The following is a 14,711-nucleotide window of genomic DNA, read 5'->3' as shown; positions in this document are numbered from 1 at the left end:
ATTTGTTATTATTAATCGCATACTTTCAATTTTGTGCAAATTGAAAGTATGCGATTTTCCATGGGTCCTGTTTCTACCTACACAGGAAATCAGTCTTTTAAAGAACCATTCGTAGAAATTGTTTTCCTTAAGCAGTAGAAACACACCCTCCATTGGATACAGATGCAACCATACATATGTAACCTCAAGTCTACAAATTGCTGAGAAAGCCACATACCAGGTATGTTATTTATTATTTATATTCATTTGAAATTTTTAAAATATTTAGCCAGTATATAATACGGTAAGTATAGTAGTTACTACAATGGCTTAAGTATAGTACTTTATCCTGGCTAAATAATAATTGTTGAAAATCATTTTTATCAATTACTAATTGTTAGGGCAGAGATGAAAACCAAAACAAGCCATTACTCTCTAATTACGAAAATTAACATTATCATCCTTCAAACTTATCCTAATCACCATTGCCATCACCATACCCATCACTATCATTACCATATTCTCACATCCATTGTCAGCATTATTATCATTCTCATTTATTATTTTTAATGTACGTTAATAAATATAAACAAATATGCAACATTTATAGTAATAATATCACAATCATCAGCTTTCTCCTGTATTTAATATTATATTTAACAGATTTACAACTAAGTGCATTAAGAAGGCATGACCATGACTCTACTTCTTATAATCCATGGGGATCAGTAGAAACATCACTGTTGATATTCTATAAGCCTACCATTGAAAGCATGTTGTCACAATCTCATGTTGTTGTTTTGATACTGTAGTAGTATTGAAGTGGATAAAGAATTGTGTCTTGGATACAGTATTATCTGTGTCATTCATTCAGAACAGCATGAACCTTATATTTAACGTTAGAAATACTTAAGAAAATAAATGAATTATGGGTGATGATCACAAGTATCCAAAGAAATACATTTTTTCTAGGGGAGATTAAATAATATTGTGATTAAAAGAATATTTTCTAGCTCTTCCTCACTTTCTACTCATATTTGCAAGCTGAAGTCATATGGTGGGCGCACACACAAGGGCGCTGCTCCAAAATATTTGGAACTTTTTCCCATTAATATACAGTCTCCATCCATTTCCTTATTTAAGACCAGACTAAAAACTCATATTTCTTTTCCATTTAATTGTTTTAATTTTTTTATTTATGGTTTTTGTTCCATTTTTCTTTGTCTCTTCTCCATCTTATACGTTTCTTTTTTTTCAACTTCTATTAAACATTTATCCATTTCCTTATTTAAGACCAGACTTAAAACTCATATTTCTTTTCCATTTAATTGTTTTATTTATGGTTTTTGTTCCATTTTTCTTTGTCTCTTTTCCATTTACATTTCTTTTTTCAACTTTTTTTGAACATTTATTGAAAGTGCATAGTGACTTGTATTATGTGCTATGCAAGTCTACTGCCAGTAAAACCATTTAAACTGCTGATTTCAAATTACCATAGGGACTCTGAACACAAACGCGTTGTATGGTCAGAGAAGGTAAAGAATGCTTGATGTACTCTTGGTCATGGCTTCTAATAATTAATTGATATCTCCAAATTCCTCTTTATTTATAATAAACATCTCTCTCCCTCTAATACCGGACCTCTCTAAATTAAAGGCCACCTCGAATTTAAGACCACTTTTCTGTGGTCTCATATTAACAAATGTGTTATTTTATTCTATTTTCATCTAACTAGAGACTGAAACTGCTACTACAGACCATTGAAATCCTGGTCCCAAATGAAGGGAGACCTGTAATAATAATGATTAAATTTTATATATTTTATTAGTATTCTATTATTTATTATAATTTATTATTAAATATTTCTTTTAATATACCTTGTTCCACTTGCAAATCATGGATCTTAATCCCATTGTATATATCCTTTAGACTGAGCTTAGCCTTCGCAACCAGACTGAAACGTGGACCTTGTGTAACTGCATCATCAACAGTCTGAAAAAAATTGAAAGCATTTCAAAAAAAAAAAAATTAACTTGCTGAACTTGTCCATTCTTCTTGTGTACGAAAAGTAGCACACACTAAATTTAAACTATAACTTTTTTATTTCACTTTGTTTATTTGTCCATTGCAGGGGTCCTAATTTAGAAGAAATCCCTTCCCGGAGATCTGGTTAAATGAGCTTCCTTGACATATCTTAATTATTTTATTTCGCTGTGGACAGTGATACCCATCGGCACTGACTCCCGTGGGACAATTGAAAATAAAATAGTAAAAACATGCAAATATTAAGAATGCGGACGATGGGTTATATCTTTGGAGAGTCTTACTCGCTTACGGGAGTGTGGGAGGCCATCCCGATTTCCGGGGGGGGGGGGGGGAGCTCTTACGATTTCCAGAAGACTTGTCAACACCGGCATTGTAGAAATTATAATGTAAAAGTTTCTGGAAAAAGCATGATAACTATCTCATTTCTAATCAATGGTAAACCTTGTACCCATTAAATTTATATGGTTCCCAGAAGACCATAGGTAGGAATTATTATCAATGGATAACATAATGGCATCATAAAAAGTACCATGTTATTAATTACAATTTTTAAAAATAAATCCTTGTACGCAAGAGACTTCAGAGAGTGATCCACAAAAGATGGAAGGGAATTTAACAAGTAATATGTTCATCCACATGGAACCATTAACACACGTTAAAGAAAACAGAAGAGTAATCAATCAAAAATTGACAAACCATCTAAAAACAGACATAACGTATCATTGTCTCATATAATATTATATTACACCCAATGGATTTAAACTATAAATATACTGTTAATATATAGACACAATGTCTGTACTCAGCCAATAAAATAAAAATAATTATTTTATTGTTAAATTTAAAACAATTAATTATTTTTAAAATGCTTACTTTGTTATTAGAACATTTTGAGAAAACATTTTTGTTTGTCAAGGTGAGACTTAAAGCACCCACCGCCACGAAAAAATGGAAATTTCAGAAAAAAAAAGGTTTTTTTATATTTTTATGCCGCTGCCTTGAAATATCCAAAAATAATATATGTATATTTCTTCACTAATTATATAAATTTAAAGCATTTAACCATCCTATTACTACACTGTTGACATTCATCAATAAAATTTTATTTTTATTTTCTACTCTGTCTGGATGTTTTTGGTAAAACAGTCTGTTAATTTTTTCCCGCCCTCCTCTGACGATCTTTAAAAAAAATAAGTTTGAGAAACAAGTTATAAAAAAAGTCTCGGCCAATTAAGAGTGTGCTGTTTATATCCTTAACACATACTGTAAAATTGACTGGTACTGGTAATAAAAGTACTTTTGTTTGGTTCAGACAAGGTGTGTTTCTTCCTTTTTGAAAGGGAAATTTTGTCAATTCTCATGAATGAATCTAAATTGATAGATATATCTATAGGCTAACATAGCTGGCGGCAAGCAGGCTAAAAACATGCCTAGTAGACTTGCACAATCTAATTACAGCCCATTATCTACATCATGATTAAAGCTGGCTAAGCTTCAAGACCATCTATAAATAGCTTTTTGCAAAACACATATGGATAGGATAATGATCATCGCTCCCTCAAATGGAACAAATTCCAATAAATTTCTATAACGGTTTAATTATTCATTTTGTTTTAACTTCTTCCATTGTAAAGCAGACACTCTCAAGAGTCCGCTAATAGCACTCAAATAGACAGCTAGCAATGGGTTTCAATTGGTCATTGAGAAAAAACTAGCAGGAAGGTATAAACAAAAGGTATAAAAAGGAGGCAGTAACCCAATAAGCAAAAATTTACAGACATTCTAAGAATGACCATAAGAATAAGATGAAGTTACAGTTTAGTATTGTATCAACAGATGAGTCTCAGAAATCAAGAATTCTTTCTGTATTTCAATATATTATATTCGTTCATATATCCAGCAAGTAGGTAATGCATGTGTTTTTTTTTTATAAATTGCTATAAATTGAAATTAATTATTTAATGCATTCTCACATAAAAATGATCCAGGGCTTGCTGATAAAAGGTAGGCTTAAAAATTACTGCAATTAGCATTTTTTTCTCATTAAATTATTATATATCTCAATTGTTACTGTACTTCACCTCAAAAACAAAAAATACAAGTAGGTAGTAAAAGCAAAAATACAGTAATCCTTTACCATTCTCTAGGTTGGAATGTTGTAAATCAGAAGTTTGACTTAAATATATGGTCAATAATTGTTTGGTGAAAGAGACTGAAATGTAAGATAAAAATTAAATAAAAAAACACTTTCTTCATAATAAAAAATAAATAAATATTAACATCAATGTAATCAAATGATAAATAACTCACTATTGATGTGGTCATCATAGCTGCTTGTGTTTTCTTGCCAGCACTCTTGCCAAGCGAGTTGGAGAAGGAATTGAGCTTACGACGTATCTTTTGCGGCGTGCTAGCAATTGTTAAATCGTTGTGTAGATTGTAGGAATACACTTCAAGATGGAATGCAAACTCATGTGAAATGTTTTCGCTGGAAATAAATTAAAAGGAGTACATATTTAAAAAATTATATTTTTTTGCAATATGGTATCTGAATTTTAATATGAGTATAAAATGTTGAAAATACATAAAGTATAATCAAAGCTAATGAAGTGAAAAAATTAATTTAAAATGATTTAAAAATCAAAAATTTGTATGTGTTGCATGTACACGACGACTGCATGTTTTTCGATCGAATTTCCTATTTTAAGCCTAGTCTTATTCGTGGGAATATACAGTATATAAAACCACTCATATATCTAAAATACCGTGAGTATAAATAAAAAGCATTTAAAATGTGTCCAGATCCCAAGCCATGAGGACAGAAGATGGAGTAGGAATCCACCTTTGAATATTTTTAAAAAGGAGGAATATTTTTACTAGAGCCAATTCGACAGTGTTCACAAAAGGACAAAATCATACAACTGACATTATACTATTTATTAAAACTTTTAATTAAATTGATTTGTCTATGCATGTTATTTATGTCAACTCTCAACATTAAAACGAACATGGCTTTTTTGGTCCATGAAAACAATTTTATTTTTATATTTTAAATTTAAATTTATATAATAATTATAATTTTAAGTAATATATAATATTTAAATAATGTAATAAGTAGTAGCGTAACAATGTTGTTTATCTACTTTTAATTTCACTTACTTCTAGCCCTAATGTTTATTTTAAAATATTTTATCTTTTTGCATTTTGTAAATTTGATGTTTGCTTGGTGTAATATGATCGGTTTGGTGTTAATGTATTTTCTAATATTTTATGCCAGATTAAATCTGTTTATGTATCTTTATATGTTAATAGACCAATAAAGAGTATCTTATCTTCTATTTTTTCATCTTTGATGATTCTAAAAATCTAGTACCACACATATTTTACTATTACCACTTTCACATGTCTTACAGACACATATTATTTCTACTTTTTTTAAATTAAATATAGTACTGTACATCCTACTACATGTACTAAAAAAAAATCATTAAAAAATATGTTTAGTGATTTGGACAAACTGGAACTAATATGGTAACTGTGACTTAATGATGCATAGTATCCATTGACAGAAGGTACATAAACATCTATATAAATATTTGTTATTTATTTAGCATTGACTAACTTTGTATATGTTCTGCACCTGTTTGGTTTTTTTAGTCTTGCTTTTTTTGATTGTTTGATACTTTTGTTTGTCATGGCTAAATTTTTAATAAATAAATAAAAAAGGCAGTCCATGACCCATGGATCAGATCAAGAGCCAATACCAGATGAGAATACCATATTAATATAAAACCATTCATATTTTTTTTTTAATTACCTAAAAATCACTGACTAGTATAACTAAAATGCATTTAAAATGTGTCCAGATCCCAAGTTACATGGGCAGAATATGCAGTAGGAATCATACCAAAATTATCTACGTATACGAACTTTATCTCATCCTTTTCATAGGAAATTACATTATCTTAACCACCTTTTAAGGAGGAATATTTTACTAGAGCCAATTCAACAGTTGTCGCAAAAGGACAAAAACATACATAACGTTGTATGCCATAAAATTGTTAATATTACTTTTGTGTATACATGTTACTCATATCAACATTCAACAAATTGTATGCTTGTTCTTGTCAATGAAAACAATTTTGTTTTTATATATTTCTATTATTTTTTTCATATTTGATGATTCTAAAAATATAGCGCCAAACACAATTTTTACTATACAATTACAGACATGTATATTATTTCTTCGCTTTTTCCCCTTATTTTTAATCAAATATAGTACATCTTACTACTAAAAAATCCATTAAAAATGTATGTGGTTTGGGCACACTGGAACTAATATGGTAATTGTGACTTCATGATGCACAGTAACTGCTACTGTTAAATTTTATCGAAACGGTACCGCAAGTCTAAATCTTTTCATCAGTAACGGTTCAATAAGTCAAAAAAGAATACTAAAAATATTGACATTTTGAGTTAAAATTTCGTTACAGGTGGAAATAATTTAACATCAAAGGGAATACTGAATGTATAAAAAGCTAAAGTGGTGAATGGTAAGTATTTGTTTTATCATTTTGCAATAAAGTCTGTGCTTAAAAATGTAGATGGTATAAGTTTTGCTCTGAGATTGGACTGAAATTCACATGGCGTAATAAAAGAAAAGATGTTTTTAAAAAACCCACTTTGTGCTGCTGTAGCCTGGCTAAGCAATTATACATGACTGCACTACTTACTTAGCCTAAAAAAAAAAATTAATGGCGGTTCAAGGTACAGTATGGTGAAATGGGGTGTTTGCTCCTCCCCTGGCAGCAGTCAAGAAAGTGTGAATTATAATTTAGAGATTAAAATGAAACAAAACTTCTGGATTTCTAGAGGCACAATTCCCTGGACCCCAAAATAGATACGAAAATGTTTGGTTGAATCAGTGGTGTGCCAGTTTTCCCCTGTTGGAGTGGCCTTATCCCCCGTTGTTTCGATGCCATGACAACATTGTTGGATCAAATATAAATATTTGCCTATCCAAATAATGTTATTTCGATCGCCAATTCCTAATATTGTGGTCTAAATGCACACCTTGTGTCATACTAAGCCATAAAAACACTACCCGTGAACACTACACCGTGAATTTATTTATTCCGAGACCCTGACCGAGGCTCTACTCCGGCCCATGGTTCGAACCCCCCCATTGGACATGTCGGACCCAGTTAACAATTTCCTGAAGCAACCGCTGGGTTACATCTGGAAAGGAAAGTTTAGACTACAGTATATGATGCTGCATAACTACTTTCACAAAAGGCCAAAGTTCATGGGCAAAGTTTTTGGAAGTATGACTTTGGTACACATTTTTAATGGACATTTGTTTGTTTGATATTTTCATTACCATGGATAACTGAACACAGTTTAATAAACTTCTCATTTCATCAGTTCCAAGGAAAATTAGTGATTCAGCAATTTTATAGGTAAAAACAAGTTTGAATTGTTAGTCCATCCGATAAGTGGTACATGCTCATTACTTAGAATTTAACTATCTGATAACAGGGAAATGTAAATTAGATTAGATACACTTAATACAAAAGGAATTACCAACAATATTATCAGTTTAATTGATGTGAATCATAAAACATTACATAATTATCAAGACAGATTTTAGAGAAATATTGAATTAAATCAACTGGAAAACATTGTATGGATATTAATTGAAGCTTAACAAGCAGTGAAAATAGTGCAAGGTTATTCACAATTGTTTGAATATCTGTGAATAGGGAACTGACTGGCTATTCATGTGTGAGAAGAAAGTTTCATTCAATATATGCGACGTGGATCCAATAACTGTCATTTCAAGATCCGTCAGAATTTACTTAGATACAGTACTTAAAACTTTTATTATAACTGTAAGTAACACAATTTATTATTTCTAACGGAAAAAATTGATGTTAAAATATATCAAATCATATATATATATCAAATTATATATATCAAAATGCTGGATTTTCCAAGTGTATAAATGAATTGTTAAAAGTATCTGTAAAATTACTTAAAATTGCACACAAGAATTAGTATGTGTACAATATGTGATTTGCATCAAATAACATTTAAGTAGACCTATTGATGCATATCTATCTTTACCATTATCAATACCAACATTTATATTTGGCACATAACAATAGGTATACTTTGGAGATCACAATTTCGGTACAGCCTATATTTTGTTAACCAAAACTAAGATCTGTTGAATTAACCAGTGGGACATCCTATACTTGTACTTATTATTTCATAAGGAATAAAGTCTTGGCATAATCTTTGATTATAGCATTGTTTTGTTTCAATCTGACACCAAGCTATTACAACATGTTTGTATATTCATTGGAAACAAAGGTCTTGGTAAAACCACTGATTATACCAAGACTGGCTGGTACTGTAGAATTACATCCTGAGATGATCATAATCTTGGTATGATCAAATTTGAATAATATACTATATAGATTTTTTTAAACAATCATATCTATTTGAAGATTAATTCAGACAACAAGCTCATCAAGTCATCAACCCTGTTTTAAATAATTAAGAATTATCATTAATGTTTACTTTATAATCATAATTAATTACCATCATTATAGTACACTAGATTCTTATAATGCTTATTAGTTTTATTATTAATTATTCTTTATTATAGTACTATCATTATTACGATTGTTACTACTAAACTGTTGCTTTACTATTAATTACTAAATACTAAGATTACCAGAATTCTACTGTATCATTATTACTATTGTTAGTATTATTACTGTTGCTTTATTATTAATTACTATTATATTTAATACTAACATTACCAGAATTCTACTGTATCATTATTACTATTGTTACTATTATTACTGTTGCTTTTACTATTAATTACTATTATATTTAATACTAACAATTACCAGAATTCTACTGTATCATTATTACTATATTGTTTTCCTATTAATTACTATTATATTTTATACTAACTTTACCCAAATCCTACTGGAGGTGCAATAATGAAATGAACTATTATAAATAGCATTAATTAATATCATTTAATTAATCATACAAGCCAGTGGGATGCTGGCATAATGAAAACACTTTGGCCAGTAAAAATATGTCGCATTAATTAAAATTATGAAATACAGTTCAGTTGGAACTACAGCAAATAGTGTCAAGTATGTACATGGTTACTAGGATAAAAAGGTCAATTGAATCTACCACTTTGATGATTAGGAAGTAAACAATTAATATTCAGTTTTCTTCTTCTCTATCTTGATGCAGTCCACATTTTTAGACGCAGTAGAACACAGTGGTGTAGAGCATGACAGATATAAACAGCAACAGATCTCTACAGTGTATTATATGCTGCGACCCTAACATTCCGACAGATAAACTCCAAACACTGGACTGCAAACACACCTTGTGTCAAGAATGCATTGGAGAAATCACGACAAAAAATAATGAGAAGATAATTTTGTGCCCCGAATGCAATTGCGTTAACTTCCTTCCCTCTCTCAAAACGCCTAGTTGCCTATGCGTCGAGAAACCGGACTATTTAAACTCAAAGTGTAGGAGTCCATTAAGCAGTCCTAAGTTTCTGCGGCGTTCTCCAAGCCCAACTACAGCGCGACTTAACCCGCCACAGCAAATGCTATACACTAAAGTCAAAGAATTGCGCAAAGACTTAAAAAATATGGCTCGCCAAGAGAACTCCGAGGCTCACAAAACAGAAAAGCATTATGGAAAGGTTAAATCGCAGATTGAAGCACAATTTGGTGAAATTGTTGAAACGTTAATGACAAGGAAGAAGGATGTCATAGGTAAGACAATTATTTTATTCAAACGTTAATTCATGTCTATTGAAATGTAAAGATTTTATAAGATATTTGTTGGGGAGTTGTCTATTAAATAAATAACCTCAAACATAATTTTTAAATATATATCAATACAGAATATATTTTATTTAAAATTAAACACATTTAAAGTAACCATGGAAACAAAAACATTGCATGTGCCCATCATGTTAGCATGTGCCCATCAATCAATCTGATCAAACAAATCCACAGCTGTATTCATTGGCTTATCCACGGCTATATTCATGATTGTATATGGCTATATGCATGGCTACAGTATATCCATGGCTATATTCATGGCTATATTCATGACTATATCCATGGCTCTATCCACGCCTATATTCGACTGTTCATGGTTCAATATATTCAATCATATACATATATACATGAATACTGTATCTATGACTGTATCCACTACTGCAAAACCTTGAATAGAAGCCCTGGGCTTCTTCCTTTTTTTTTTTTTTTTTGAGATCTTTGGATGGAATTTTTTTGCAAAGTAAATTAATGCTGTGAATTTTGGGAATTACTACAATAAAACAATAAATAGGGCCACTGTAACATTTACAGTGTATGTACTGTACTATCTCGAAAAGAAGCCCATGGAAACTAAAGAGGGGGCTTCAAATTGAGATGGGCTTCTTCTCAAGTAAGCCCATTGTACTTCTATTTGAGGTTTTACAATATATCCATGGCTATATTCATGGCTATATCAATGACTGTATAAATAGCTGTATCCATGGCTGTATCCATGGCTATTTATAGCTGTACAGTATCCATGGCTGCATCCATGGATCTTAAAATTCAGACAAGCCCTACATCATTAGAAAAGTCTGATAGACAACAATCTGATGCTATAATCCTCATAGAGTTTATTCTCATCAGGTAAAGTTTAATTAAAGGTTAGTCGCTATTAAAGGAGAATGAATATTTCTTTAATACATATTTTTAAATATTGAAATTTCACAGCATCAGTCAATCTGGAAGTGAAAAAAGACAGGGCAAAGCGGGAGAAAGGTCGCGCTGAGATACAGAGGCACCTTCGTTTCTGGACAAAATTTGAGGGCGAATTAAAAACGTTCCGTCAATATTCCGAACCAGAGGTGGAAGCAATGACGCTCAAGTGCACAACCCTGCAAGAAGAACTAAAAGTAAATGCCGATCAGATTGGACAGACACCTCGGAAGACATTTGACTCATCCAAGGTCGATGACCTAAAACTTATGGCTTCAAATTTTGGACGGCTGTTGAATGCTGAACAAGATATTTGATAATGTGGTAACAAGAGATGTAATTAACCATCTAAATAAGACTGCTAATCAATTTTTTATTCCCAAAAGATGATATCTGACCTGGTTTTTAATAATTTTTAATAACATCATTGTTTAATTACATCAATAACTGCAGTATTAAACAGAAAAAATTTGCGTTGGTGTATTTGCAGAATCTTATACACAAATAATTAAATATATTGTAGCTACCAAAATGCATAAGAGGACAAACATGAAATCTGGTTTGCCTTCCAAGCCTTGGGCCACTAGAGGTTGAAACAAACCAAAATATCAAAATTGTTAAAACTACAATCTCCACTTATGACCTGGTCAATTGAAATGTACTTTTGTTAATTAGTATTACTTTTTACAGTTGTTATTTATGAATATGTGTCTATATGGATTTCTACAATGTAAAATCACTACTGTAACTGCTTCCTTGGAAATTAATCTGGGTACTACTCACTGCGATTCTATGGAGAATGCAACAGCACGACGCACGCACAATAAATAGTTTTTAATGACGATCTGCTCAGACTGCCACCGCCAATCAGGAGACAGTGTTGCATACTTTATCGCTCACAGAAAGCCAAGTTGGATTCATCAGCTGACGGCTGTACAACCATTGTACAAGGCAGTATTAAATTAAATAATATCACTAATATCTAAAATTTATTTGGCGCCAATTACAAACAAGATCAAAGGCGCAACACGTTTGAATAGCCTTAAGCTGTGACTTAAAGTTACAAATAGAGTTGGAAGAAGTTATGTTATTTGGAAGGTGGTTCCAAAAAGAAGGGTAGAAGTATAAGTGAGTTTTGGTATGATATTTTATAATCATCCACTTTAATAATAACATTACATGGTTGTGACCTAATATTAGTAAAATACATAACAAATAAAGACTATTTCCACAAAAAATAATACATTATGTCACTGACTATTAGATAAGAATTTGATATTTAAAATATTACAGGAAAATTATAGGCAATTAGTATAATTCTTATAATACTTTGATTAATCAAATATATTGCTTTTTTTTAACTAACTATTTAACATACAGAGACTTTGAGCTGAGATAAATCTGATTTCTAATCACCCATGTTAATTAATTAGAAGTGCTTTAGATGAGATAATATAGAGACAGTTCAACAGTTCACTGAACTGAAATTCAGCATCACTCTATGTCAATAGTGCATTAGATGAAAAGTAGTTCTGATTTAGTGGTTTAGGGGCTTACCTCCTAATCTTCAGATCCAGGGTAAGACAATTATTTTATTAAAAAGTAAATTTATGCCCATTGAAATGTAAAGATATTTTTTGGGAGTTATCTACTAAATAAATAACCTAAAATCATCAATTTTATGAATATATTTTTCAACATTTTTAAAATTATTCATTCGTTGAAGACTTTATGTGACAAATAACTCCTAATATGCCCATATTTGGGTGTGATATAACATCATCAAGCCCATATATGGGCACATCATATAAATATGTCACATAAAATTTGACAGCCTTAGTTGGTAAATTGTAAAAATATCCTTTTGTAATTATTCATTTGCTGAAGAATGCTATAGTAAGTTTGTAAAAATTAAGTATTCCTAAATTAAGAAATTACTATTAGTATTTTATAAAGACAATCAAATGTAATTCTTTGATAATAAAGCTGAAATGTGGATAAAAATATGAAGGCCGATGGGTAATAATATTGATGACTTATGGGTAAATAAAATTCACGATTGAAGTAAATTCTGGATACATTATGGACATACAAATTTCCTTTTGGAACCTATAATTAAAAGTAATGGCATCATGAAAATTACTCACAAAATAATGACATCATCAAAATTAATGTCAGTTGATTGGCGGTCAACGTTTGTCACCATTTCTGTGTCATAAATCTCAGTTCCAATTTTCAGTAAACAAAACACTGCATATCGATTGTGGTCTGCAAAAAAAAAACCATAACATTAAAATTAAAATGTAAAGTACAAAAATAGCAGAATTTTTTTTAAAAACTGAATATACGCCTCTTTTAAAAAAATACAGAATATATTTGAATGTAAATTACAAGAATTTCAATATTGTCATCTGTCTGTTGAGTAAGTGATAGTCCTGTGCCTACAGACTGGAAAATGAATTATAATAGTGAGGTGGCATTGAAAAATTCTAGGCCTTGCAGACAACCAAGCCTAGGATGTACAGAACAGTTGGTCTCACAATGAAGAATTACAATTTCAATGCCATTACTTGGTACATTATACTTTCAGAATTCTGAAGGCACACATAATTTATAGTATTTCCGTTTCAAACCTCTAAAGTTAGGGGGTGAGCTTAGACATGGGTGGATCAATTTGCACAAAAATTCCATAAAGTTATGGGGTTGGCTTATAACGGGGTGGAGCATTTTGCACAAAAGTAACTCAGATTTGGGTGGGGGGGGGGAGGGCTAGTGAGAAAGATCACTGTGAAGCAAGCAAGCAACTAACCTCCTTTGTTCATAATATGATCCTCTTCCTTCCAGACTATAGGTATCCGAAGATCTGTAAAGTATAGAAATTTAAAAAAAATGAAACATAAATAGTTATGTTAAATAGTATTTGAATAAATTTCAATCATCATTAAATCACTATTAAATCATAAATAAAAAATATTTTTACTAAAGTATACATTTATTTTAATAATTATCATTTGTATCACAATTATTAATGTTAAATCCAAGTAACATTAATAAAATTACTGTAGTTACACAAATACTGACATAAAAAGTTTAATTTAGTCTAACAGATGATATAAGCTAGACTGAAAATGTATTTGTCATATATCAAAATTAATAAATGAAATGAAATAAAAAACAGTTTTTCAATGTAATAATAATAATAATAATAATAATAATAATAATAATAATAATAATATGAAAGATAACCATAAAGACAATGGGAAGCTTGTTTGGTGAAACAGCCCTTTGACCAGTTGAGGGTTCATTAACTTGTGTCCTTGCCAGAGGAACACAATTTAAAAGCATTTATCTCTGTCCACACAAGAGTATACGGGTACAAAATCATTTGATCTATTCTGATTATGTGCATTATTAAAAATTCTCCCCAGGGGCAGAGTAGGTTACACATTCATTTAAAGCATGAACAGAAAATAGTAGTTAGTTAAAAATCTTAGTTAAGGAAAAAGGCTGTCATTATCAGCATTACAGTATATTAACATCAACCACCATGAAAATAATTATAATTATCATAATTACTTTGATAATGATATTACTATTTCACTATTATCATATCATTATCAATCATTATTATCTTTTAGGCCCATTTAAAAAAAATTATTCTTATATTTATAGGCTAGGCTAGAAAAGTGATAAGGGAGAGAGAAAGGTTTTTTAGATATTTTTTGTTCTAAAGCCAAATATCACCCTTGAGTTGCTTGATGGTACATTGATATTTAAAGTGAAATACATGATTGAGATAATATACTTTACAATATACTATTTACTAAAAAATTTTTTATTTTTTCAAAATGTTTTTATCCAATACTAAAGAAAACA

At 30.4% G+C, this 14,711-nt stretch overlaps 2 protein-coding genes across 4 annotated transcripts in view; one reads left to right on the top strand and one right to left on the bottom strand.

Moving 5' to 3' along the window:
• Positions 1-14,711, bottom strand: part of LOC117123547 (rhotekin-2-like) — a 31,443-nt gene that overhangs the window by 8,523 nt on the left and 8,209 nt on the right. For both annotated transcript variants that reach the window (XM_033269515.1, XM_033269516.1), the window contains 4 exons: positions 13,645-13,698; positions 12,983-13,103; positions 4,336-4,513; positions 1,857-1,971 (listed from right to left, as the gene is read on the bottom strand). In XM_033269515.1, the coding sequence (XP_033125406.1) occupies positions 1,857-1,971; positions 4,336-4,513; positions 12,983-13,103; positions 13,645-13,698 (468 nt within the window). The remainder of the gene's footprint in view (positions 1-1,856; positions 1,972-4,335; positions 4,514-12,982; positions 13,104-13,644; positions 13,699-14,711) is intronic.
• Positions 138-12,900, top strand: LOC117123548. Of its 2 annotated transcripts, none has more exons than XM_033269517.1 (5): positions 138-220; positions 6,519-6,578; positions 7,788-7,916; positions 9,310-9,848; positions 10,851-12,900. In XM_033269517.1, exons 4-5 carry the CDS (start codon positions 9,350-9,352, stop codon positions 11,150-11,152), a joined length of 801 nt encoding a protein of 266 aa, XP_033125408.1. In that variant the 5' UTR covers positions 138-220; positions 6,519-6,578; positions 7,788-7,916; positions 9,310-9,349; the 3' UTR covers positions 11,153-12,900. The 2 variants fall into 2 exon arrangements, with proteins under 2 accessions (XP_033125408.1, XP_033125409.1); XM_033269518.1 differs by lacking the exon at positions 138-220 and adding an exon at positions 3,846-3,932.

The sequence above is a fragment of the Anneissia japonica genome, unplaced genomic scaffold (assembly GCF_011630105.1).
Source record: "Anneissia japonica isolate Jap-2015-1 unplaced genomic scaffold, ASM1163010v1 scaffold287714_len2871179_cov188, whole genome shotgun sequence".
Lineage (NCBI taxonomy): Eukaryota > Metazoa > Echinodermata > Crinoidea > Comatulida > Comatulidae > Anneissia > Anneissia japonica.
Note: the sequence above shows the minus strand (reverse complement) of the source record. Positions and strands in the feature narration are given on the sequence as shown.